Source organism: Coturnix japonica, chromosome 5 (genome assembly GCF_054131305.1).
Source record: "Coturnix japonica strain WE chromosome 5, WE-NBRP24, whole genome shotgun sequence".
NCBI classification, from domain to species: Eukaryota; Metazoa; Chordata; class Aves; order Galliformes; family Phasianidae; genus Coturnix; species Coturnix japonica.
The window spans coordinates 10,735,643-10,761,045 of NC_140667.1; the positions used below are offsets into that span (position 1 = coordinate 10,735,643).

Here is a 25,403-nt window from a genome sequence, read left to right on the forward strand (position 1 = left end):
CCCTTCTAAGCAAATTAATGAAGTTATTTCACTTAGAAAATATTATACCCTTTGCATTTTTGCAACATATACGTAGTGTCTGCATGACTAACTAATTCTACTTCTTGAAAACCTTCTCTGACAACTCTGATAGAGCACCTTTCCAAAGGGACAACAAAATCTGGCTTTGTGGTGACTGTTTTCTTTGTTCTGATTGAGAATCCATATTGACTATCAACTGAGTGATAACTCAAAGAGCTGAAGATCAAGAGCACTTTAGATCATAGCAGTCCATGAATATAAGCTTCAGGCACAGGATACATTTGCCACTGACAACAGCAAACTTGCCCATTCCCATCAGCAGGGTTTACCCACAGCGAGAATCCTCAAGTACAATGTATCACCATGAAGAGGTAGCATGAATTTTAGGCAGACTGGATCAGTGCTAAGACATTAAAACCTATTCTCTCAACAGCAATGTATCTGGCAAAGGACAGTTTAGCATCACATTCTCACTATCCAGCTCTTTGCAAAGGATCACAAAAGGAATTTGCATTAAAAAACAACAAAAAAAAGGATGGGTGTGTGAGGGGGGGAGGGGAGCAGGATCTCACAAGCAAACAAAGAAAATCATGCTGCTCATTCCATTTCCCCAAACGGTGTTTACGGCAAAAACATTTTAATAAATCATGTTTCAGAAGAAGCATTATCTTCATCTAATGTTGTTTGGAAGTGATTATAATCCACATATTGAATTTCATGCTATACTGCAAATCTTTAACGTTGTTTGTTTGCAAAGCTCTTTAGAAAATACTAAAAGCACACATTGTGCTTTTTTTTTTCTTTGTCTTATTTTTAATAATTTTCCATAACGCGTAAAAATTATAGCACAAATTATACACACACCACCCTCATCCTGCAAGGCACACACTTTCATGTCAAATCTTATAAAGTATGGCAAAAAAAAAAACCACCAAAATACTTCAGAGACCCCATAGAGGAGATACCGCTATCTCTGCTAATTATTCACAGCGGTCATAAATGCTACTGAGCAAAGATTTCTGTAGACATAATCTGTGTGCTAAGAAAGACCCCAAGGGAAAGAAACCAAAATGCAGATGATTAAAAAATAAATGCTATTTGGTTGCTGATAAGAAACCTGAGGCATTAAGAAGCAAACAGGCTTTAAAAGTCTGAGAAGTCGAGATGACTTGAAGAGAAATGAGTCTTGCTGAAAACTTTCTACTGAACACATTTGGGGTTGGTTCTGGAAAAAGATACTATTAAAGGATTCAAGGAGGCCATGGGGTGTGGCAGTCAGTGTTACAGGCTGAAGACAAAGTTTTCACATCTGGTTATTTCATTACTGTAACACGATATCCCATCTCAAACATTTTGTTGTATTTTGGCACCATCAACCCCTGGGCTCTGTAGTAAGTAGAAAAGAAGAGAGTGCTATGTGCTGTAGTGTGAAAATTTGCCTGGAGGACTTCAATTAAGTATTTCTCTAAAAAGCTTATGATCACAGTGCTGATCTGATTGAGGACTGAGAGCAGTGTGCAATGTTATCACCTCTGTCTTTGATTCCCTTTCATTAAGTAGCCATTTTATAGAATCATAGCTTGGAAAAGACCAATAGGATCATCTAGTCCAACCACCAACCCATCCCCACCATGGCCGCTGACCCATGAGTCTCAATGCATTTCCTTGCAACAAAGCACGAGTATTAAATTCTTCTGCTGCACTACTCAAGTGGAACAAAAAAGCTAAATGAAGAGTAGAAATAAATCAAAATGTAAGGTAGGTGCTTGATACTTTTTTGTTTGTTTTAATAAACTCTAAATCAGAATAGGACCCAGAATGAAAATACTTCTATATAAATGCTAGTTTAGCCCTCCACCACAACGTGCATTTGTAGGGAAAAGCCTGACTAAGCTATAAAATGAGCATTCCCCTGCAAACACCTACCTTGGAGCTGCTTTCTTTAGAGCAACAGACTGCATTTTTAGATTACTAGCTCAGTTTCTGGATAAAAAGGATACATGTACATTCAGCTACATTGCCTTAAGTGCTCAACTTCATCAGCAGAGTAGCGACGCAGATCGCATTCTGAGCTGCCTTGATATAGCAGGTGACATTTATATAACTCACTAGCACTAAAAAGAAAGCAGGCAGGTGCTGGCTTTATTATATTCTAAAAGCCACAGTATCTGTATTAATTACACTTGTTGTTTATATAGCAATGCAGTATCCGCAGACAAACCCAAGCTGTCTGTCACCTAGCTACCTGAGGTCATGTCTCACAAAATGTCACACCACAAACCATAGGGTTTAATGTAAATCCCCTGCTGAAGTATTTCTGATCGCTGGTGAGGTTGGCCAAGCCCTGCTGCAGCCCTTGCTGTTCTGTCTTGCAGAGCTTATTCATACCAGCTAAATTACCAGGCTGCTCAGAGAGGTGGTGGATGTCCCTGGAGACACTTGGGGTCAGGCTGGAGGGGCTGTGAGTGCCTGATCTAGTGTAGGTATCCCTGTTCACCACAGGGGAGTTGGATCAGATGGCCTTCAAAGGTCCTTCCAACTCAAACCATTCTATGATTCTATGGATTAAAGGCAGCCTCATTAGGAGGGCACATGTAGGAGAGTAAATGTTTTTTGCCTTTGCTTCTTACAAAGAAATAATAACAAACAGAGCAGAAGGAAACAGGTAAGACAACCCGGTATGAAAAATAACACATGTCTATTGCTGAACCTTTAACAGAGCTTTTCCTTGATAAAACGCTCTCTGCTGAGCAGTGGTGCAGTGCTGCACAGTCCCCGTGCAGCAAACAGCTGCCTCACCAAAGAGAAGCAACAGTCTCCAGACACATAATCAACTTAGACTGGCTGCCAGAAGGCAACAATTGAATAAGTACCAGTGAACAGCATTGTGGGTAACTTGATTTGTAGCTATTAAAATCACTTAGAAATAAGAGAACTATGTAGTGTCTTAAATGACTATATCCAACCATTACTTTCAGCAGGGATTTCTACGGGCTGGTCATCAAAATGGTCCCAGATCTGTCAGCAATCAAAACTGAAGGGATAAGCTAATAAAAAGGAAACAGTCCATCTGCTCAAATATAAACTGAAGCCTAGATGCAGTAATAGAGAACAAAAGTAAATCCAAATTCCACAGAGCTGGATATAAGACTTGCCAGCGAGGTTCAATGCTTTGCCTGTCACTCAGCAAGGTGCACTGAGAACAAACAGCTACAGATTTCAGCAGCTATCCCACATCCCACAAAGAGACTCAAACTCAAGTTCTGGAATGAAGCTTTTCATTATTCTAATACTGATCACAGGAAAACATTTTAACATTGGTCTTTTAGTGTTTGAACCTCTGCCCTGTCCCTAAGAATAAGATGTAAATGGTATGCAAGGTGGGTTTCTGTATGAGCATGTGAGGAATAACAGACTGTGCGGTAAAGTTTGAAAGAGGAAATGGAGGGAAATACATATTTAAGATAATACCACAACACAGAAGTTACAGATAAGGTACAGCATTTTGCTGGCTTGTCATAGCTAATGCATAATGACACGGGAACGGGAGCACTACTTTGGAGCACTAGTAGAAATGGTATAATAAGATTTTCTTATCAACCGGAAGAAACAAGACTGAATAGGTTATGAACTCTGAAAGAAACAGATGCAATTTGGCTTAAATTACCAAGTGCCTATCAAAAGTAAACCTACCTGCAAAACAAATTGAATAATCAATACACACCATAGAATCATTCAGGGTGGAAAAGATCTAAGAACATCTAGTCCATCTGTTCACCTTCCACAATTGTTGCCCACTAAATAAGATTCCTTAGTACCACATCTGCATGCTTACTGAGCACCTACAGAGATGGTGACTCCACCACCTCCCTGGGCAGCCTGTGCCAGTGCACAACCACTCCTTTGGAGATATTTTCCATACATCCAGCCTGAATCTGGGAGTCCAGCTCCCTTTGGCACAGAAAATATTACCCTGCAATAGTTATTCAGCTTCGGAGCAGGAAAAGATGGACTTGGCTGTGACAGGACTACACAGGTTGCTTACAGAAATGCCTTCCAGTACAGGAAGAAATGAACGTTCCACTCAACAGAGTATTGATTCTGCTATTGAAGAGATTCCTCCAGTCATTCCTCACTTCTCTTGAGCAGAGATGATGACACAGAGATGAATTACAAGCATTCAGAGCCTCCTGGGGCTCATCAAATTATGTATCTAGAGGAGCTTCCTCAAGCACATTCTCCAGCATGGCTTGATGAGGTAGAACAGGAAGCAAATCCAGGAGGATGGCAGCACTGGCAGCCTCATACCACCATTGATTTCCCAGCCATAGGGGAATCTTTCAGTGGAGACAAACCGAACTTTGGCTACTCTGTCTCACTAGAATAGCAACAAATACTCTAGAGGGCAACTTAATCAGTAAATACTCATTTAAGTTCTTGAAGCATGTCATGAGAAATTTCTTCAAATTAATTGGCATTATAGAGAAATAATAGATTGGTTTAGGTTGGAGGGGCCTTAATGATCATCAAATTCCATCCCTCTGCCACAGGCAGGGCTGCTACCCACCAGATCAGGCTTCCCAAGGCATCACCCAGCCTGGCTTTCAGTTCCTCCAGAGATGGGGCATACACAGCTTCTCTGGGCAATCTGTTCCAGTGCCTCACCACTATTTCCCTTTGTCTTATCATTTTGCCAGAGCATAAAAAGTCAGCCACCCTCCTGCTTGTAGGCTCCCTTCAAGTACTGGAAGACTACAATGAGGTCTCCTCAGAGCCTTCCCTTCTCTGGGCTAAACAAGCCTAACTCCATCAACCTCTCTTCATAGGAGAGGTGCTCCAGCCCTTTGAGCATCTTCACAGCCCTAAATGGTGTCACCCATCCATTGCTGTAGCATTCAGTCTTAGAGTCTCAAAGAAGAAAACAGTGATCTGGATATGAGAGGTACCAGGAAGAACATGTTTCCAGAGCTCTCTAGTGCAACAGTACTTAACATTGGTTGAGTTTCAGAGTCCTGATAAAATACAATAGAGGAAAATTTGAGGAAGCATTGTTTTCTTACCAAAGTTCCCCAAGCTGCTCTCTCTTGTATCTACTCGCATCTCTAGGGCCTTTACTTGCTGCAGATCATCCATCCCTGTCAAAGCTTTCTGTAAAAATAAGCAGAGAAACGTGTATTCTCACACAACAAGCCAGGTGATACATTGTAGAAAGGCTTTCAAGCAGTGCTATGTCAGTGCGTAGTCCAGGTCAAAACAGCTAGACACATGATAACATTAAAATAAACATAGTATTCAGAGATGTTTCTTTCTAGCAGCTCCGAATTACTTCAGCTCCATATAACTTCTACAATGCTCACACGGTCAAGGCAGGGCATTACATTCAACTTGCAAATCAACAGAAGATTACATGCCAATTATCTTCATTTAAACTACATGTCCACACTGTAAGATTTGTGTAATATTTTACTAATCCTCAGAAGACAAGAAATGGCACCCTTAGTGTCACCAGTAATCAAAAAAGGTGCTAGGTAGTAAAACTCAACAAAATACAATGCTTAGCTTTTTAATCTATCAAAAACCTATCAAAAGGAAACAATGTTAGCTCAGACAGTCATAACATGGTTGCAATTCTGAAGGAACACAACACTAATTACAAGAGTGACAAATGTCCTGTAAAAGAACTAGTCAGTGCCAAAGGAAGTCTCCAAACCTTCCACTGTTATTGCAAAATTTCTGTGATAGGGTCTGTATTAAGCAAGGGTGTGTGCGTAAATGCAGCTGAGGTCTTTTTCCTTCAATATCTGGAAATTGGCACTAACACATTCAGGTTTTTCTCTGTATTTAATATGGGGTAAGTCAAGACCACCCTTTTTCTAACTTAAACACAATGAATGATAAAGGGAGCCTTGAACCAAAATCCTGGTGTGCCTCTTTCCAAAAGAAAAGCCTGAGAGTCCACTCAGTAACAGGACAGCCATCTCTTCACTTACACTGCTCCTCCCTCCCTCAATTCCCTCATCCAGGTTACATGCCCCACTGCTTCCTTTCCATCAGCTCTGGGCACTCAGTGAATCCTTCATGCACCAATTCAATGAAACAGAATTCTACCACTTCTTCCTGATGGGTTTGTAGTTCATGGAGCAGCCTGAAATACTCCCAGAGAGATGAGGACAAGGCTTTAGGTCACAGCAATTGCCTGAAAGAGCTGAAACTACAGATAGTGATGCAACTGCTACATTTTCACCTTTCTATGCCAAAGAGTTAAGACTTAAAGCTATAAAAGTTGGCTTCAAAGAAAACATCTGATTCTGATTATCATTTTGTCTTCAAAGATGCAATCAAGAGCATGGGCTGAAAGTATTGTCACCTGCCTTTTGCCACTCTATTGAACATGAATTAACAGAGTCACTCAGTGATGTCTGCCATATAAAAAATAAGTTTTCTTACAACTAGAAAGTCAGAACACGCTTTTGTTTGTTTTAATTTAGAGGTCAACACTAATATAGGGGAAATGATTCATTAGAAGGGAATTTGTGTAGGACCACCTCTGTTTATGAGTTTTTGGAGGGAAAAATAACCACAAGAACATCTAGTTGATTTTTTGTAAGGAAAAACAGCAGTGGCAACATTCCCACTCATCAAGCAGAATTCATATTGCTCACAAGTGATCAATTTCATTCACTCTAATGGCTCTACATACTCTAACAAACAAAGGACCAAAATGCTCTGAGTGAAACTGAGATGACAGCTTACAAGGACATCATTTCAAGACCAGGGTTGATGAAACAGCTGAGCATCACTCCTTAAAAAGCTTACATGCTGTGTAAGGCTTTGAGGTAAGACTTCTCAGAAACAGAATTATCCAAAGCCTTCACGTGTTTTCCAATCACCTTTCAGAAACAGTGTTTAAAATTATTGTCAATCTCAATTTTTAACTGTGATTTTAAGCTTCTGGCCTTCCTTGCCTCCACAGCAGGACACGATAAACAAAGTTCTAAGGCAAAAACTCCCAAGACCTCAGTGGCATCCAAGAATATGCTTTCAACCCCCAGATGCAGCAGATGCAGACCCCAGAAGAACTGTTTAGTTTCTGCAAAGGCAGCAAGCACACATACTACAGACAGCTTTCTCCAAGCACACATACTACAGACAGCTTCCTCCGCCAATTAAAAACAAGGTCCTTTACTGCAATCCATATTTTGCAGTCATCCTTTTCAGCAGACAGCACTATTTGTCTTGTACCATGACAGCATGTGAGAAATGAGAGCTAGCTGACATCCTGGCACACATCCACACGCTCAAATTGCTGGGCTTGGATGCAAGCTCATTGTCATGAATAGCAACACCTTCTGATAAATACCTCCCTCGTCCAGGCCAAAATAGCCCTAATAACCTACTTCATTAAAGGACTGAGTAGGAAACAATCCCTTTTGGGAAACCTTTAGGACACACACTTTGTCAGTATATCAGCAGAAGGCCCCAGCACCATGACTTCTGCACACTTCTGCCTTTCCCCACAGCTCCCTCCAAACTATCCTTCCCCTTGCCATATCCCAGACAGCTTCTTTTCACTACTCTGAGCACAAGAGGTGCACTTCTGCTCCTTGTCCTCCTCTTTCAGAATCAAAGAACAAAAGTCACACAAGGTTATATTTTCCCCATCTAGATTTCCCTATTCTTTCTCTTCCCACAGGGGGAAACCAGACTTGGTTCTCCCTTTCCCTCTTCCAGATTCGTTCTTTTCCCCTTGGCTGAGCCACTTATCACACCAACATTCTGAGCTACAACAGGCAGAGTTGTGGCCCCAGCACTGTAAAAGATTGTCAACTGCCACCACTGGCTCTTTGAACTATAGATTGCCGATTGAAGTACACGTTAAGCAAATACAATAGACTCCATCTGTTCACAGTTCCTAGCTCCCTGTTCTGCTCTTCCAACAGTCACAGGAAAAGCACACTTTTTGCCTGCTGACGCTGAGGGAGTTCTTAGAGAGTTTGAAACTGACAGGCTGTGGGATGCAAAAGCCATCATGCTATGTGAAAGAAACATGAAAAGAGGATATGAGCTCATTACAAAGGCACTGGAAGTGCAAGGAGCCCAGGTGTGGCTGGGAGCTGGTTAGCAAGCAAAGGATCTGGGCAGAAGAAGGTACCTGGGGAGGACACCTGGGACACTCCTACTCTCTAGGCACCACCAGGGATGATCAGATTGGACTGAGGGATGTCTGGCACCATGTAGGTGACAAGTTGTGCTATGGTGCTGCACAGTGCTTCTCTCCAAGGCTCCAGGTCTAGGACAAACTCCTGCCCTAATTCAGAGGAGTCCCACTGTGGCATCAAGTAATGGCTGTCTGCCCAAAGCGCAAAAGGCTGCGCTGGCAGCCAGAGACAGGACAGACTCCTGCCCACGCCCCAGGAATGCTTACTGCTATGAAGGTGCTGTGCCATCTAGGGTTTCCTTCTGTTGTTTACAGCTGTAAAGCAGACAAAAAGGTACCAAGGATCTCTTCTAGGCAGAGCTGAATTGACATCAGAAAGATGATCTGAAAAACTAATTATAATTCCAGGCTGATTGCTGGTTTCCAGAGAGGATTCCACCTGCCACCTACCCACTGAGGTGGGTACTGGTTAGACAGAGGAGGCAGTTGTTTTCTGAAGAATCAAACAGCAAAATCCTTCCTGCACACCACGTTCAAGAACGTGGTCTGACAACTTGCACAGTGCTATACATCACCTTAAGCCTTCTTATTTGGGAGAACAAATTCCTCTGGTAAAGCACTGCACAATTCTTTGAAGCATGAGCAATAAGTAAAACAAAATGGACCAAGTTCATATGGCAGTTTTGCACCTCCTTTGAAACAAGAGTAAAACTATTTCTTCCACAAGATCATGCAAAAGCTACTGGCAGCTAGTTAAGCCAGTAGCTTAAGAAGCAACTCCATAATAGCTCACAAAGAGCTCTCATCCTGCAAAACGTTTGGGCAACACCTGACTGGAGAGCATGCACCCATCTGGAAAGCTTCTCTTCTGACTGACAAGAAAAGCCACAAGTATTCTACGAAAAAACTGCAAGTGAAACATTCTTCTGTGTTTGTAGAGCTTCCCTATCTGGGAATGCTGGGAAAGTCACCTGGGGATGCTGGGAAATACAGTTTGAGCCCCGCTTGCAACTCTCTGTAAATTCCTTAATTGGAAATAACATCTGTGCAATTAAAGCTGGTGTACACAACTGGTTTCTTTGCTCCTCACTCAGTTTTTCACATGCTCTAAGTAAAGCAGAGATGTTGCTGAAAAGCACATTGCACGCAGCTGCCTGAGAAGCATTTCCAGCTGTGTGCTCATTTTGCTGATGCTGGTTAATTTGGCCAGCACAGGAATTCCTGAGTGGTGAGCTTATTTTCTTCTAATACTACACCTGTATGCAAATATCATTTTCATGTCTATTCATGCATTCATTGCTTTTCACGGGGATTTTATTTCAAATTCCCAACCCAAGAATCATCTCCCATTGCACAAGAAAATAATGCTGCCGCAAGTGTGACAACTCCTATTTCTTCTAAGAAGAAAATTACTAGAACATTAAGAAGGTTTTAAGCATTGAGATCTTCTTGGCTGGTATGAAAACAGTAGTGAAGAAATGACTGAAGCTTAAATGGTAACAGATACTTCAGCAAAGATTTTTTTTTTCCTCATGTTAAATCTCCAAGTCACACAAACAGTTCTACACACACAGGTCTCTGCCCTGTCTTGCCAGCTCTGGTTCAGCTCCCCACTGACCTATACTGGGGATTCACAGTACTGACACTTTTCCTTTCTCAATTGCTAACTAGGATCTGATGCTAAGGGCTGCTAAGAGCTCTCTCTCTTACTATCATAAGCTTCAGAGGAAGTGCAGGGCTTAGAACTATATGGGAGGTTCAGACATAGCCTGTACCATTCCTACAGGAAGAAACACAAGCTCAGGTCCAACTCTCCTGAATTAACACGCATGATATCATAGATAAACCAATTTTTGCTTCAGATTTAAGGATTTACATTCCCTCACACAAAAATACACTGCAGTATAAATTCTTGTTTTCAATCCAACAATGACATGCATAGTAAGCGCCTGCATTTCAACACTGTGCCACTACATACAGTTCAAGACTATTTAGTTAGTTAAGCAGCTGCTACTATATGCAAATGAAAATCTGTTTATAAAAGTCATGCATATGTGTATAAGTATATGCATATAAATATATTCCTGACGTGACAATTTGAACATAAAACATCAGATGTTTACATAGCAGGATATATATGAGCCTCCACTGGAGTAAAGGCTTTAATATTAGGATAAGAACATGCAAAAGGAAAGCTCTGAAAGTAAATGAGGCTTTGTAACTACTTTTCTATTCACAGTACGCTTACTGCTATCTACCATCTCAAGCAATTTGAACTAATGTTGAAACTAGCTGTGCTTTTAATAGAAGAATGAACTAAAAGACCTCCAGAATTCCCTTTGAACTTCTTTTTTGTTTTAAATTTTTATAAATGACTGCCCAGTTTTCTAAGGAAGAAATCAAAAGATCCAAATTAAATCAGTTATGTGCATCACCTGACTCCACATATTATAAGTTATCAAGATTTTGCACCTGCTCCCTTGATCTCCAGTTTCTTCTCAGATTTATACAACTCACAACTGTGAGGAAAACTTTCTGCCAAGCAAAAAAGGAAGTGACTGAGTCATTCCAATGAGATTCCAATCTGTTGTTCCAGGACCCTCCAAGATTTTCTTCTCCCCACGAGGACGAGTGCATTCCACATGAAATACACCCTACAACAAAACTAAACACCACTTCCGAACACGTGTTCCCAAGTTTAGAAAGCATGATTAACTGGGGCAGGATCAATAAACAGAGCAATATGAAGAACGTTGCCTTTCTTCTCGGAAGACCACATACAAACCATGATGATAACAAAAGCTGAGGAACTGAAGTGGTAAGCTCTGAGCAAGTGAAGATGTCTAGAAAATCATTTGTAGTTTGTTCTGAGAATGTGATTGCTCATTGGCAAAGTCAGAAAGAAGCTTTGCTTCTAAAATGCAAGCAGGAGTTAGGGGGGTTTTAATGAGTAAAAGTTGGATTTGAGAAAGGAGAAACTCCCAATTTCAGTTCTACCATACTTAATGGTAAACCTGTGTATTCCCCATTAAAAACTAGTTTCCAGAATAAAGGGGGAAAGAGGAAGAATTTGTTCATGCTAACACTCTACAGCATATGGCAGCACACTTAAGCACCACACAAGCAGAGGAGGAGAATGGAGCTGCAGACATAAAACGAGACCTATACAAAGGGAAAAATCAAGGAATACCTATTGATACAGATGAAGATCAAACAATACAACAGAAAATTGCTATTGATACTAATTGAAAGAATAAAAAGAACAGCTAATGATACCAGATCTACCATCAAATGCTTTCGACATGTGGCTTAGATGAAGAGTATTCAAATGAAAAAGGACAAAGTGTGACATTACAGCAGGATAGATTCTAGCAAGCAAAAAAGAAACTACTGAAGATGTTATTAACTCAAGAAGAACATGGAATCACAAAGGATTTCAAAGGGAACATTATGCTGGAATGAGGTCACAGAAAAACAAAGCCCATAGTGAGCAAGCATAAGATTTCAGCAAGGTGATGGTCTGCTGTGAAGAGCAAGAGAACAGCAAGGGAGAGTTTTGGAGTAGTTGTCTGTCTCTCCTTGCTATGTAATTCAGTAAGGCAAAAAAAGACAGGGAAAAAAAATATTTTTTTTGGCTAAATTCTCCTCTCTTTTGAAGGAAAACAGCCTGGCAGCTGGAGAAAATGTGATGGAGTATGAACATCCTATCTTTCTGAGAGTCCTTAGTAATGAAGTCTGCTAATAGAGAGTAATGATTTCATTAGTGAATGGAGATTATGATCCCTCCAGATAAAGGACAAACTTAGACAAGCTTGCAGGCTGTGATGCAAGGCACCCAATCTATAAAGGTTCTGTACAGCCAGACCTTCGAGGTTTCCTTACACAAAACAAAATAATACAACAGGAAAAAAAAAACAAAAAACCTGCAAGGTCAAGGAGTGAAACTGAGCATATATTAGAACAAAGAAAAATATATCTTGGAAAAATTCTCCTCAGGAATCTCCATCAGATGTCAGAAACCTGCCTGTATAACACTGCAGAAACAGGGCCTATGTCCTTACCTTTATACTATAACTTTAATAAGCACGTATTTTAAAAACCTGTTTGTTCTTTCTTAGAGCCCCTCCAGAGAATACAATCAATAACTTCTAAAATATTCACAACTATTAAAAGACAACCAAGACGACATTGCAAGTATGTTGATTCAAGCGGAAGAACCTTTCAGACCACTTGGTTATCAATGGCATGTGGTTGCTATACAAATATGCCTGTGATTGTTCTTAAGGTTGAAGTGGTTGGACAGTATATCTATTTTTACATTAGAAAACGCAGAAGTAGTAAATCCAAGGAAGCAGCAGTTTCAGTCTGATCAGTGTAAAGGTCAAAGAATAGATCAATTGGATGTTATTAAAACAAGCCATAAACACTGTTAATGTTTCCTTGACAGTGTCATATAGTTTTTCCTCTCAACAAGAAGTATCTCAGCTATGCCAACACAAATGTCAGTTTCCAGAGCCAGGAGATAACTGCATCCAGAAAAATTAGTAGGACAGCATGCATCCATTTAAAAGAGTGAATTCCTTACAAATGGTAGTGCACACAAGCTGAAAATGGCAAGAGCTGATTAAGATCAAGAGTTAATTTATTATGTGAATAAAAAATCTCCTCTTCCATTACAAAGAAAAATACGGAACTGCTGTAGAATTTAACTTCTGATCTGCATTAAAAAAAATAAAATACAACCAAACAACGAAATATAGTATCTTAGATGTGCGTAGCACTGCCTTAGCAAATGCTTTTCTGCTTATAATTGATAGTGAACAAAAACCTTCAGAAAGAGGGGAAAAAAAACAAAAAAACCAAACCAACTAAAGCACTTTTTAAGGGTTTCATTCAGAGTTTATTGAAATCAAAGGGCAACAGTTCTGGTTACTCTAATGGGCTTCATTTTATATCCTAAGATAACAGACTAATCCAAGAGCTTCCCATTGGACCTATAAAGGGTACTGTAGGCCACAAACATATTACTCTGATCAAAGCCCACATCAGGTTTTAAAGAAAAAGACCAGTAAGTTGTCAGTGGTTGACATGAGCCAAAGGAAAGTGAATGGGGTAGATCACAAGGCCACATCAAATTTTATTTCTTCAAAGTTTAAAATATACACTCGACAGAAAGCAACGTTCTTAGGTGAAGACTTGGGTACCGCTGGAAGAGACATTCTGAGAACAACTGGATATCTCAGCTCCAGTGTTGTCATAACACCTGGCATATATTGAGGAAGTCACGTAAACTTGCACAGCCTTGCCCCCATCTGTCTTTCACAGACATCTACCCAGTTCTGCAGCACAGAAAGCTGCATCTTCCTCCTGCTCCTACCTCTCTTTCCCTCCAGCATGAATAAGCAAGGTTATTTTCCCAGCTCTTTGCTCCCAAGGGATACTACTCTTAATTAGTACTGAGCAAATATAGCACAATATACAACCAAATCTCCTTCGCTAGAGATTTCAGCATGTTACTCTCATTCAAGAAGCTACATGTCAAAAATCATTTCCCTCTGGTCAGAAAGGAACACAGCTTTCAAATGTGCTTTGAAAACTCACACTTTGATAAATAACGTATTTTTAACACTTGCAGAATATTTTAATTGGCTTCTTAGAAAGACAGAGGATTTCACTAATTCAGGACAAAAGTTAAGCTTTTTAAGTTTTACTTTCAATCCATAGGAAAGGTTCATGTAAAAAGCTTTTTCTAATGGTAAGATTCAAGGTACTTCAGAAAGCTTTAATGAGATCTCTTTAAAATGATAATTATATTACCCATACTTCACGCTGCTTCAGGAAAGTTGACAAAGACAGCAGCATTCACGCTGGCCGTATTTTTGATATGAAACAAGGTGAAGGGACAAACATTTGATAAGTTTCCTCAAGACAGAATCCCATTTGATGCAGAAGCTGTCAGACATGCAGCGCAACAACCTGCATTCATCACAAGGGCTGCTGGAAGGTTAAGCTAGTACAGCACTTTATATGCCTATTTCCTTCTACTTCATTAAAAAGTTGGATGCCAACTCACCAGTTTCCTGGGGGAAAGGTATTCATCCAGCAGTAGCTCTCCATCATCTTTAATCAGCGGACTGGGATTTAGGTTACCTCGCCAACTCAAGTCAGTCACTCTGACTGCAGCTGAAGCTGGACGAGAAGCAGTGCCAGGATTCCACTTCAGGTCCTTCTTCATATGCTATGGACAAAAGGATAATAAACAGTCTGATTTTTTTTTCTTCCTGTATTTATTCTCTTCAGCAAAAAGTATTTTGACTCCTGTTGCAGGCTAGTTGCAGCAACTACCTATAATGACAGAGCTTTCCCTAACCAGAAAAAACTCAGTGCAGTGCATCACGTAACATGTATTCTTCCTTTCCTTCACCCACTAGAGCTAGTCATAGAATCATAATGGTTGGAAAAGACCTCTAAGATCATCTAGTCCAATTGTCCAACCACCACCAAGACTGCCTACAAAACCATGTCCTTAAGTACCACATCTCCTTGGCTCTTGAACACCTCTGCGGACAGTGACTCCACTACCCCCCTGTTCCAACACTTCACCACTCTTTCTGAGAAGTCTTCCTAATATCCAGCCCGAGAATCTGCCAGAACAACTTGAGGCTACCCCCTCTCATTCTATTACTGCTGTCTGGAAGAGACTAACCCCAACCTTGCCACAACCTCCTGCCTGGTTGTTGTAGAGGGCAATTAAGTTTCCCCTGAGCCTCCTCCAGACAGAACAACCCCAGTTCCCACAGCCACTCCTCATGAGGCTTGACTGGGAACGTTAGTGTATCAGCAACAGGCTACACTAGAGAAAAGCCTTCTCACTCAGTTAGCAAGCACCTGCAGTTTCCTCTGGTTCTTCACGGTGAGGCAATACCCATTCTTAGTGCTGGAAAAGTAATTAAATAATCATGGTAATAATAACTGGCTGATAAGGCTTCACTGGCAGCTCAGACCTACCTCCCCCTTTCTACTAATAAACAAAAACAGGAGTAACTTCTGTCAGGAAAAACAGGAGAAGCTGACTGTTCAGTTAGTGATTTCTATTCAAGAAGAGATGCCAGTGAGAGAGGTTTACAAAGGGACTCCTCATCTCAACTGCATGCAAGCAGTCAGCCTTCATCTCTGCACAGGCAAGGGAAACCTGAAAGACTCAGAGCAGCCAAAGAGAACAGCAGCTTCCCATTAAGAAGAAAAGCTGATCTCCCAATACCAGACATCTTAGCTTTTGGGAAAAAAAATATCTAGCCTATCTTCTTCCAATACCTGCTTTTTTCTCCAAATAATCCCAGAATTTCTAGGATCCTTTCCTGTAAATTCCTTGGAGCAGGTCTTTATGATTTAGTCATTACATGGAGTTGTAACAACCATAGGATGCCCAAGGAACTTACATGATACAAAGGTCTTCTGGTGCTGGCTTTTTTTTCTAATATTACTTTTGCTCAAAAACTGACTTGGAATAGAGCATCTGCTGAACAAACACTGGAATACTTGGACAACTATAAAGGATTTGTTTGGGATCATGTCTAATACTGTTGATTCCTTCTAATTGAAGCAAGTATCGTTATTATCCAGAGATAATCCTGTATGTTACTGGAGCCAGGTGGATCAATACTCAGAAATTACTGATGTAACACTTGATTACAAAGTGCACATAACAGCCAGACTGTGAAGATTAGGGCTGGAAGGAGTTAATACACTTGCATAAAACAAGTTATTGTTCTCCTTCCTTCAGTCCATTGCTATTACACTTCAGAATGCTCTTATCTTTGAAATATGTGTTGATGCAGCACTTATTTATGGTTTGACAAGCAGATCAATTTGTGGCCGAAGACCTGAAGTAATACTTCCAAATCTATGCTTCCTGCTATTGATCCAGTGCTTGTAATTATTGTAACAATGGATTAGTAGGAAAAATAAGTATTTTCATTAGAAATTTTCTGGGATGGAATTGAGTTACTGTCAGCAAACAAAGCTGATCTTCTGATCATGCTTCCATATTTGCAATGCAAAACTTTCTCCAGAGAAGAAGAATTTGCTTGTGAATACAGATCAAAACAACATCCTCAAAACATGGGCTAATGACAAAGAATGTAGGAATCCTAATGGTGAGGTGCCAACCTTAAATAAAAATCCACAAGCCTCCAAACCTTTGTCACGGTATAGGATCCAGAAGAAGTCTGGCACACCACCTGCCCTCCTGCAGATACAGAGCCAGGTTGTGCACTATTTTCAGTGCTGTCTAACCTGAGATGGTTAAAAACTTTCCAGTAAGGCCATCTCATCCCCTCATTTATAATACTAATAAATAAACGAGAAATCTATGGCTCTGTCAAACACACTGGCTAAGAAACCAGTGACCGCATGTAGTGTTGGCCTCAGGGAACAGTTCACAGGGGACTGGAAAGATTTCATAGTCAATGAAGAGGTCTGAAAAGTCACGAACCTGAAGATTGACTCCACAGAACAGATGGCTGCATTGGATACTTTGTATATATACGGTGAATGGTAACGCAGAACATTCCTGCAAGTTATAACACCAAACAAAAACCTTCAAAGGAATCAATGGGAAAGCAAAGCAACGCCAATAAGCAGCTGGGAGAGTCAGGGAAAGACTCAATTGCTGAAACAGAATGGAGTTTGTCCTGCATGTGAACACTGATAATAAAAGACTGAAAGAAATCAGAGGATAAACATCTTCAGGATTTGCACTGAGGATCTTAATTTAGCAGCCTCTTCCATGCAGATAACTAGAAACAGACAATCAGTGAGACAGGAGATCCCAAACAGCTCGTCTGCCAACTTTTTCTCTCCCAAAGCAGGTGTGATAATGATGAACACTGCAATTTACAGGCGCACTGTGAAGCTTCATTAAAATCTATACAACACTTTCAACATGCTTAGATTATCATAGCAACCAACATTCCCAAGGTTGGAGGAATATTAAGCATATTCAGTTTATCACTTGAAAGACCCCAACAACAGTGTTGGAGGTTGTCATTCCTCTCACACCTTTGTGCATTGCACTGAAGCCATCAGACAATCCACCCATTCCTTTTGCAATACCAAGCCATTCGTAAACTGAAAACAAATCAGTCTTTCACCGTCTCTCAGAGCCCCCAAGATTACCTCATAGCCCACGTGGTTTTAGGCTGTAGAGTAAAAGTCCAGGAGAGTGGGTTTCTACCTCTCTTTCCCTACTCCTAGCACAGTTCTATCAATTTTAAGCTCTTCTAGCTTCAAACAAAGAAGGATGATATCCCATACAAAACCAAAACTCTACTCCCTTAGGCCAGCTAAGTCAATATCCTCTTTTGGTCCTTGGCTACCCATGACATCCAAAAGCCCCCTGCATCATGTCAGGTAGGGTGCTGTGATCTGTATATCCTTACCATTATACCATCACCCAAAAACTTATCTGGAAGAAAAACATTTCAGAACCATTTTGCCACTCCTTAATGAGAGGAAACTCACAGTGAAGACTTTGCTTTCTGTTGCCTTGTGCTATGTAATCTTTGTTTAGTCCAGAACCAGAGATTACAGTAGTGCCCATACTGTTACCACAAAGAATTTGCTGTTTACTAAGGATTTGACAAAGGTCTGGCTCATGAGACCAAAGGGAACCATGAGTGGCCCTTAGAAGTATAACTTTGTGCAAGTGCACTACAGATAACCTCTTCTGGAAAATAACTGTTTGGGCAGCTGGAATTTGCTATGATGTCATCAGGAAACTACTGTTACAATAATCCACTCCTAATGGCAAAAACAGTTCCTGCTACTTTTATGCAGTATAAAGCACCCTGCAACACACCACTCTATTTTAGCAGGTGTGACTTTCTAAAGCTGAAAAATAAAACATCTGACCTGATATTAACGGGAGTCTTTTGTTTTTGAATGGGTGATACTGTCCTAATCTTCTGTTTTTCTTAAACAGAAAGAGGTAGAATGTACTTCAGTGCTGCTATAATATCAGGGGATCACACAGACATTGTAAGGAGAATTTATGAACATTCCACCTGTATGGGCCAGCATAAAAGAAAAAAACAAAAACCTAGAGCCTTTATGAGAATGCTGAAATAAAGGAGAATTCTCCCATTTAACATCATTAAAAATTCTCTGATTCCTATGACACTGAATGAGTCAACTGTTTGCAGTAGTGGTTTTGTTTTACCCTTTGAGAAATCTGAAGCTTTGGGTCAAACAAACTCTCACATACAGCAAGCATACAGATTTTCCTCACTGTTTATCTTCTTTATGGAGTCAGAGGTTGTAAGAGTGCCTGGTGATCCTTTGGTATTGCAAGTAAATTCTGCCCTGCAGTTTCCATAGCAGGGAAGTCTTAGGATACATGCCTCTCAATCCCCAGGAAAAGCTCTTGGGAACTTCCTGATGTTCATATTATTCCATGCACAGAGCTGAGTCCAAACTTTGCTGCTCTCCAGAGATGTAGTGATCCTAGAGAAGAAAGCCCATGCTGCAGACCTAGCCTAGGCTTCAGACAACATTATTGAGGCAAGAGGCATTTCACGTCCTTACAAAGCAGAACAGTAATAAATAAAAAGGCAATGCATTTAAATGCCACCAATTTCTCTTGTATACATCTATAAATTGCACATATTAAAAGAGCAAGCTAGGTAATGCTTTCCCACACCCTGCCAAAGAGGCTGTAAGGTGATGAGGAATTTTTATCATACGTGCTGGAAATACCTCTATATTAAATCACTCTGAAACTAGCTTGACAAATGCTGTCTGATAGCAGGAGAAGAAGCAGACTGATCCTTATTATACATGTTGTTACGTGTCAGAGAAACAATAAACTCAAATCCATTCAATTGCTTTTATTTTCAGAGCACCATGGTGGGAAGGGATCAGTGGCAACTTCTACCAAGACATAAACATTCATTGATACCTTCTGTGGTGCAAGTGCTATGAACTTCAATTGAACATGGATTATTTGAATCCTTGGCTGAAATTTCAAGAAGCCAGAGAAAGAATTTGTTTTTCTGAGGCAGGCTTTCTGTTGCAAGAAAATGTCTCAGGAGGCTTCCTTCTGCTTTCTGCCCTCAGCTTTCTCCACCACCAACATAAGAAGAGAAAAGCAAGCAGTAGGACATGGCAATACTATATGAGCAATGGAAATTGTAGGAAAACACATCTGCAGGGTGACTGTCACTTTGCTGCCCAAAAATCTCACATGATACTACCTTAAATGTAACAGATATCCCTAGAGCCAAAGATGGGGGAAAATAGATTTTAAAGCAGTCCTCAACATTATAAGTTCAGCTGTGTTAAAATAAGAAGTATTCAACTGTAACATTATTCTTTGCAACTATTCCCAAGGTATAGATATTAATTTCAACTATAGCACCAGCTTAATGAAGTCTTCTGTAAGAAAACACTTAATATTCTCTCCTCTTTGGATCTTACTTCCAGTATTCTCTTTATTTCAGAAGACAGAATACGTAGGTAAGTACATGCTCTCTGAATGAATTAAGATTTGATCTTATGCTTAATACTCCACTGGCTGTCCTAATATCTATTGCATATTCTGTAATCTTTAAAAGGACAATTAACCCAAGCAATTACTCTTTCTAAAGTGTCAGCCAGGTCATTCACCTTTCTAGCACTTAAAAGGACTTGCACTCTCATATTACAAGTAAGCACTCAGCAGTTTCTTTGAACTGTAGATACCAGTCATGTTATATAGCCATGATGCTCTGAGGACACAAAAACCAGCAAGGTTTTGTAAAGACAGTAGTATTTGAAGATCAGTGCTTGCAGTTGAGAATACTAACAAGATAAACTCTCTTCATGTCACAGGCACTCATTCGTGTGCTACTTGTTCTCTAAGCCTAAAAAAGAAAATCAAACTCAACACCACAGTTTTAAGGCCCTAATCCTGAAAAGACTTATTCACATAAATAACTTTCCATATAGTGAACGAGAGGAACAAAGTTCATCACCTGGCTAATCCAAGATAGAGTCAAAGAATCATTAAGGTCAGAAAAGAGCACCAAGATCCTCTAGTCCAGCCATCAACCCATGCTTGCTAAGTATGTCCCTCAGAGACACATCTATCCTTTTCTTGAACAGTTTCCCTTGAACAGCAGAAGCATCCACTGATATCACTTTAATATTAACACAGATTTTGAAGAGGACCTCAAAACAAGTATTTCCTCTTCATTACACCTCTATGAGATGTGGTCTACAACAATGCTAAAGATTTCTGCTCTCCATCAACCACATTTTGCTTAGTATGTGTTTAAGTTCCATAGTTAAGGGTTAAAGTATCAGTTATCCAAATTGTGTCATCTTTAGTTCCTGATTTGAATGAGAAGACTTAAAAATACAAATCCCAGCATACCATGTCTGAGCTGGACTGAAGAAAGGCAGACAGACAATATTCAGAGCCCGAGAACAGCACTGTACATCCTCCAACCAGTCTGTATTCAAACCTGAGTACATTAGAAGAAAGATGACCTTCAGGAAACACTCCTCTTAAGATGTTTATTTACCATCCAGGAAAACAAACAATACTGTCCCTGTGTGTAGCCTGCAACATATACTCAGAAACAGGATGAAACCCTATTTTCGGGGAAGGAATAAAAATGAACAAACAAAACCTGAGTGTCTCATTAAAACCTCATCACCCAAGGAACCATTTCACTGAGCCAGTGCCAACGGGTGAGGTCTTCAGACATATTCTTCTATTACTGTAAAGTTACCTTCTTAGTAAAATCTTTTGTCAGAGATTGAATGAACATTTGTCAACTGATACATCTCAATCCTACCATATTCTCCTGGAAGTCATGCTGCACAGAAAGTCTGAAATCAGCTCTCAGCAGCTGCAAAAGATTAAAGCATCAATTTTTATGCCCTGTACAGACATAAAATTTCACTGAATTAAAAAATCATATACAAGGTGGTGTCGGTTGCTGAAAAGACAGGGGAGGCTATTAAATGGAAGTATCCCCTGTCATTGCAAACTTAGTTTTTGCTTTAGGAGTTGCCCTAATCATCCTTTCCTGTCATCCAAATGCAACAAAAACAAAAAACCAAACAACAAACCAACATTCTCATCTTACATAAATGCTCTTAAACTAGCCTTTGTCTGGACCTTTAAGCAAGATATTCACACCAGTTAATCCTCACCCAGATCCTTATGAAGATGAATAAGCTGCTTGTACACTGGTTTCTCTCTAATGCATTCTCCATTTTTCTTTATATGCCTAAAGGCCTTTCAGGCTTTCTCCATTTGTTAGAATGAAAATGCTCCTATGATTTCTGTGACACAGATCTCAGAGACACATCCACCAGTGCCTGTCTGCACAGGTGAATGCAGTACTAGGAACCAAGCTTACAACACTGCTGCTCATTCTCAGACTATTCTAACTCATGGACCCAGAATTACACCACAGCCTAAAGCTGCAGGAAAGAAGAGCTCAGCATTTTTAGTTTCAAAGTATCTTTAATATTCACCATTCAGAAGCACTCCCAGATTCCATCTAAGAAATGGACTACTGCTGCACTACATTTATAAGCCTTTTGAAATCCAGACTTCTACACAGAATGAAAATGCATCACAAAACATTTCTGCATTTCAAAGTGCTCTGTTGTCCCCCCCAACAATTTTCAGTCTTCCATTTTCAGTCTTTCTTCAGTTTTCAGTCTTTCTATTAGACAATTAGTAATAAATAGTACCAAGATTTTAGCAAGGCCTGACAACTTATAGTGAAAAGGACTCTATGAAATCACAATACACTACTACATGGGTTGTGCTATGACTGTCATGCTGGGTCAAGGCAGAGGGCCAGCTCACTACTGCAGGCAGAAACAGATGCTTAAAAACAGGATCAGAAACAGAATAGTTCAAAGCAATCCTTCCTCCAACACATTGTCCTCACTTCTGGCAACCTGCTACTTAGTAATATCCTGAGACAAAAGGTGTGTTGTGTTTGACAGCAGTGATTGATAAGTAGGGAATCAACTATTAGTCATGCCTTAAGACAAGCAGTGGTACTACCCAATAGAAAAGAATTATCAGGAAGCAGTTTTTGAAAAGGAGAAGATGTACTTCTGTAAGGTATTGGGTTAAATAATTGTACAAGTCACTGCCATAGGTTGTTGTGAAGGCTAAAATCAGAAATGAGGTGAGAATGGTTGGATGCAATTACGGACAATCCATCCATCTGCCTACAGGATTCATTAATTTATACCTTTCTTTTGCATCATCTCTTTTCCATCTCTTCTTCTAGCTGAGGAATCTCATTTTATTTTGTCTCTTTTCCATTTCTCATCTTTGTTCCATTTCATGGAAACAATTTCAGTTCTGACATTTACTTTCCAGGACGGTCAGAACTGCACAGAAGATTCAAGATATGGGCACAGAGAAAGTGAATTAATTTATACTGTTTTCAATTCACTTTTCTTTTTTTTTAAGAGTTCTAACATTTTCCCACCAGCAGTGAGATGATACTCTCAGAGAACTACCACAACAGCGTGTCTTTCCCAGGAAGCAATAATCTATTTAAAGCCCTTTATTCTATATACTTCCCCTCAACCCCCCCACCATGTTCACTGCTTTGAATTTGGATGGATTCTCTACTAAAAAACACACCCAGACATTACTTTTGTAATACATTTTGTAATACATTACAATACATTTGTATTTTTTTACATCTGATAATGTTGCTTTGGATGGCCAACATCAGCTATCTTTTGCTTCAAGAATGGATAAATTAATCTTTATTGCATCCATCATGGAAAACCTGACCTTCTAGTTTATACTACAGCAGGTACTTGTGGCTCAACTGATATAAAGTAAGTTTTGCTCACAGCTTAGGAATCTGCAGAAGGGGTACCAATGCCATTTTACTGGCAAATTAAAGTTACATATTCGTTTCTGTGAGAAGCTTATGAGCTTTCCAAATTCAGAATTACTTATTCATAATTCATCCTGAGTAAATATTGAACTGTTCACATTGGTAACAAATCTAGCAATTCCAGATGTGTTATACATTAAATAACGATACTATTTAGCTGAATTAAATTGTATTCTACTCTGAACTTGGAAAGTAAGCATGTTTCTTTAACCATGACCCTGAGGACTTTCAGTTCTATAAACATGCACAGACACTAATAATAAGATGAAATCAGTCTAGTTTGGTGCTAACTCACATTTGGTCTCATATCACATCTGAATCCTGTTTTCACGTGGAACCAGGTCCCTAGAACTGAGGTAAAGCAAGCTGTGACATCACAGGCTATAGAAAGAGCCCAGTGTTCTCCGCTCCACTGACAGCAGCACACAACTGAACTAGCAAACTGGCACAGATGGATGCATCCATTTATCAGATCTCCTGAGATAAGAGCTCCAGGAATATCATAGGACAGAGCAGACACCAGTATCCATTCTTCACCATGCAGCCAACAGAGAAGCCCAGGACACTTGTGGCTCTTACACTGCTTTGCATGAGTACTGGCATATATTGCCTGAAGCTCCATCTCACTACCCACATTCTCAGTGTTGAAGCCAAGAGAAAGAACATGTAGGTTTTTAATTATGCTGTTTTCTGGCCTATCTTCTGACAGCAACTCAGTCTGTATTTTTTTTAAACTGAAGTTCTTTAAGCAAATTCTTTAAACTGGACCAAACCACATTAAACAGATCTGAAACATCTGAATCACTTGTACCTTTTCAATTACTTTACCTTTTCTTTCAGCAGTGCTGCTGTTCTTTCCCTTCTGCTTTCCATCCTTCTGCTAGAGAAATTTTCATTTACTGGTCATTCACTGGTCATTCATCTCCATTTATCTTCAATGATGCATTTGCTCACAGTGCAACATCTCATTTGATTGCTCCATATCCTGCTTAAAAAAAACCAAAAACATTAAAAACAAAGTCTTCAAATGAAACCCCCATGGACTCTGAGCACTCCACAATCAGAAAGTACTTCTTCATCAGCTGTAACAACACAAGTTCACAATCAATAGACCTTAAAGATGTAACAATACGTGTAGAATCACAGAATGTTTAGCGCTGGAAAAGATTCCAAGCTTGCCAAGATCAACCACACCATGACCCTCAGTGCCACATCCATCCTTTCCTTGTATACCTCCAGGGATGGTGACTGCACCACCTCCCTGGGCAGCCCTTTGGAGAAGAAACCTGAACCTCCTCTGGCACAGCCTGAGGCCATTCCCTCTTATCCTACTACTGTTACCTGGGTGAAAAGCCCCCCACGTCACCATAATCTCTCCTTTCAAGCAGTTGTAGAGCAGCAGTACAGCCTAGAAGAGCTAAACGGCAGCATAACTAAAACAGTTTCCAAATGGAAACAGGAGTGCATGAAAGACTGATACAGAAGAATCAACATAAATGCAAAAATAAGGCATTTGCTGAACAGTTATTTACTCAGTAGTCATTTGATGGGCTTTAAGAATTAGCTGAGGCTACGTTACAAGGATAAAATGTTATAAATACTTTCAATTAACACTTTTTCATACTCACCAGAAAATTTTGGTCGGGATGGAAAACTCTGAGACAAACAGGAACATTTACATGGTGAAATACTGGAGACTTCACGAGAAAGGTGCAGGCTGGGTGCATGACCAAGGCAACACGAGCTGTTGGGGTTGCTCAGGTCGCTGATGTGGTGCCCACGGCGCCCACAAACGCGCAGGAGCCTCCGGGCTGCCACCAGCTGCTCCCTGCGATGGACCGGGGCACGAAAAGAGGCTCCCAGCAGCAGAAATCGGCCGCCACCGGCCCCGAACGGCTCCCACCGGCGGCCGGGGAGGCTCCAGTAACCCGGCAACGGTCGTCGCCACGGGGCAGCCCCGGCCTCCCTTTACCGCTCCGCCCCGCAGCAACGCGCCGTGCCCGCCGGCTGCGGCACGATGGGTGCAGGGGGAGGGAGAGCGCTCCGTGTTCCCTGGAGCGAGGGATCCTGGCTGGATGGAGCCCTGAGGATGGTTGCACGGCAAGGTGAGAGCTGCGCAGGAAACAGCGGGGCAGAGGTTGAGAGAGATGTGATACAGCTTTGTTAGCAACGAGAGCAGACATTGCACTTTTGGCTCATCACTTAGTTGCACGAGCAACAGTATGCTGTGCTTGCCCCACTCACTGCCTCCTGTTGGAAAGCACTATGGCATCAGCCCAGTTCTTTTTCACTGT

The 25,403-nt window shown here is 40.6% G+C and overlaps 1 protein-coding gene across 10 annotated transcripts in view; it reads right to left on the reverse strand.

Moving 5' to 3' along the window:
• The window catches only part of LRRC56 (leucine rich repeat containing 56), a 60,427-nt gene extending 35,324 nt beyond the window's left edge, over positions 1 to 25,103 (reverse strand). For 5 of the 10 annotated variants that reach the window (XR_014946363.1, XR_014946364.1, XR_014946361.1 and 2 more), the window contains exons 1-4: positions 24,738 to 25,103; positions 23,938 to 24,094; positions 14,253 to 14,417; positions 5,082 to 5,169 (exon numbers count right to left, since the gene is read on the reverse strand). Coding sequence is in view for 4 of the 10 variants with exons in the window: in XM_015863724.3 (XP_015719210.2) it covers positions 5,082 to 5,169; positions 14,253 to 14,417; positions 23,938 to 23,982 (298 nt within the window). In the remaining 6 variants the exon portion in view is untranslated. Of the gene's footprint in view, positions 1 to 5,081; positions 5,170 to 14,252; positions 14,418 to 23,937; positions 24,098 to 24,737 lie in introns of those variants that run through there. The other 5 variants (XM_085548356.1, XM_015863725.3, XM_085548353.1 and 2 more) reach the window with 4 other exon arrangements.
• Between the last annotated feature and the right edge of the window lie 300 nt (positions 25,104 to 25,403).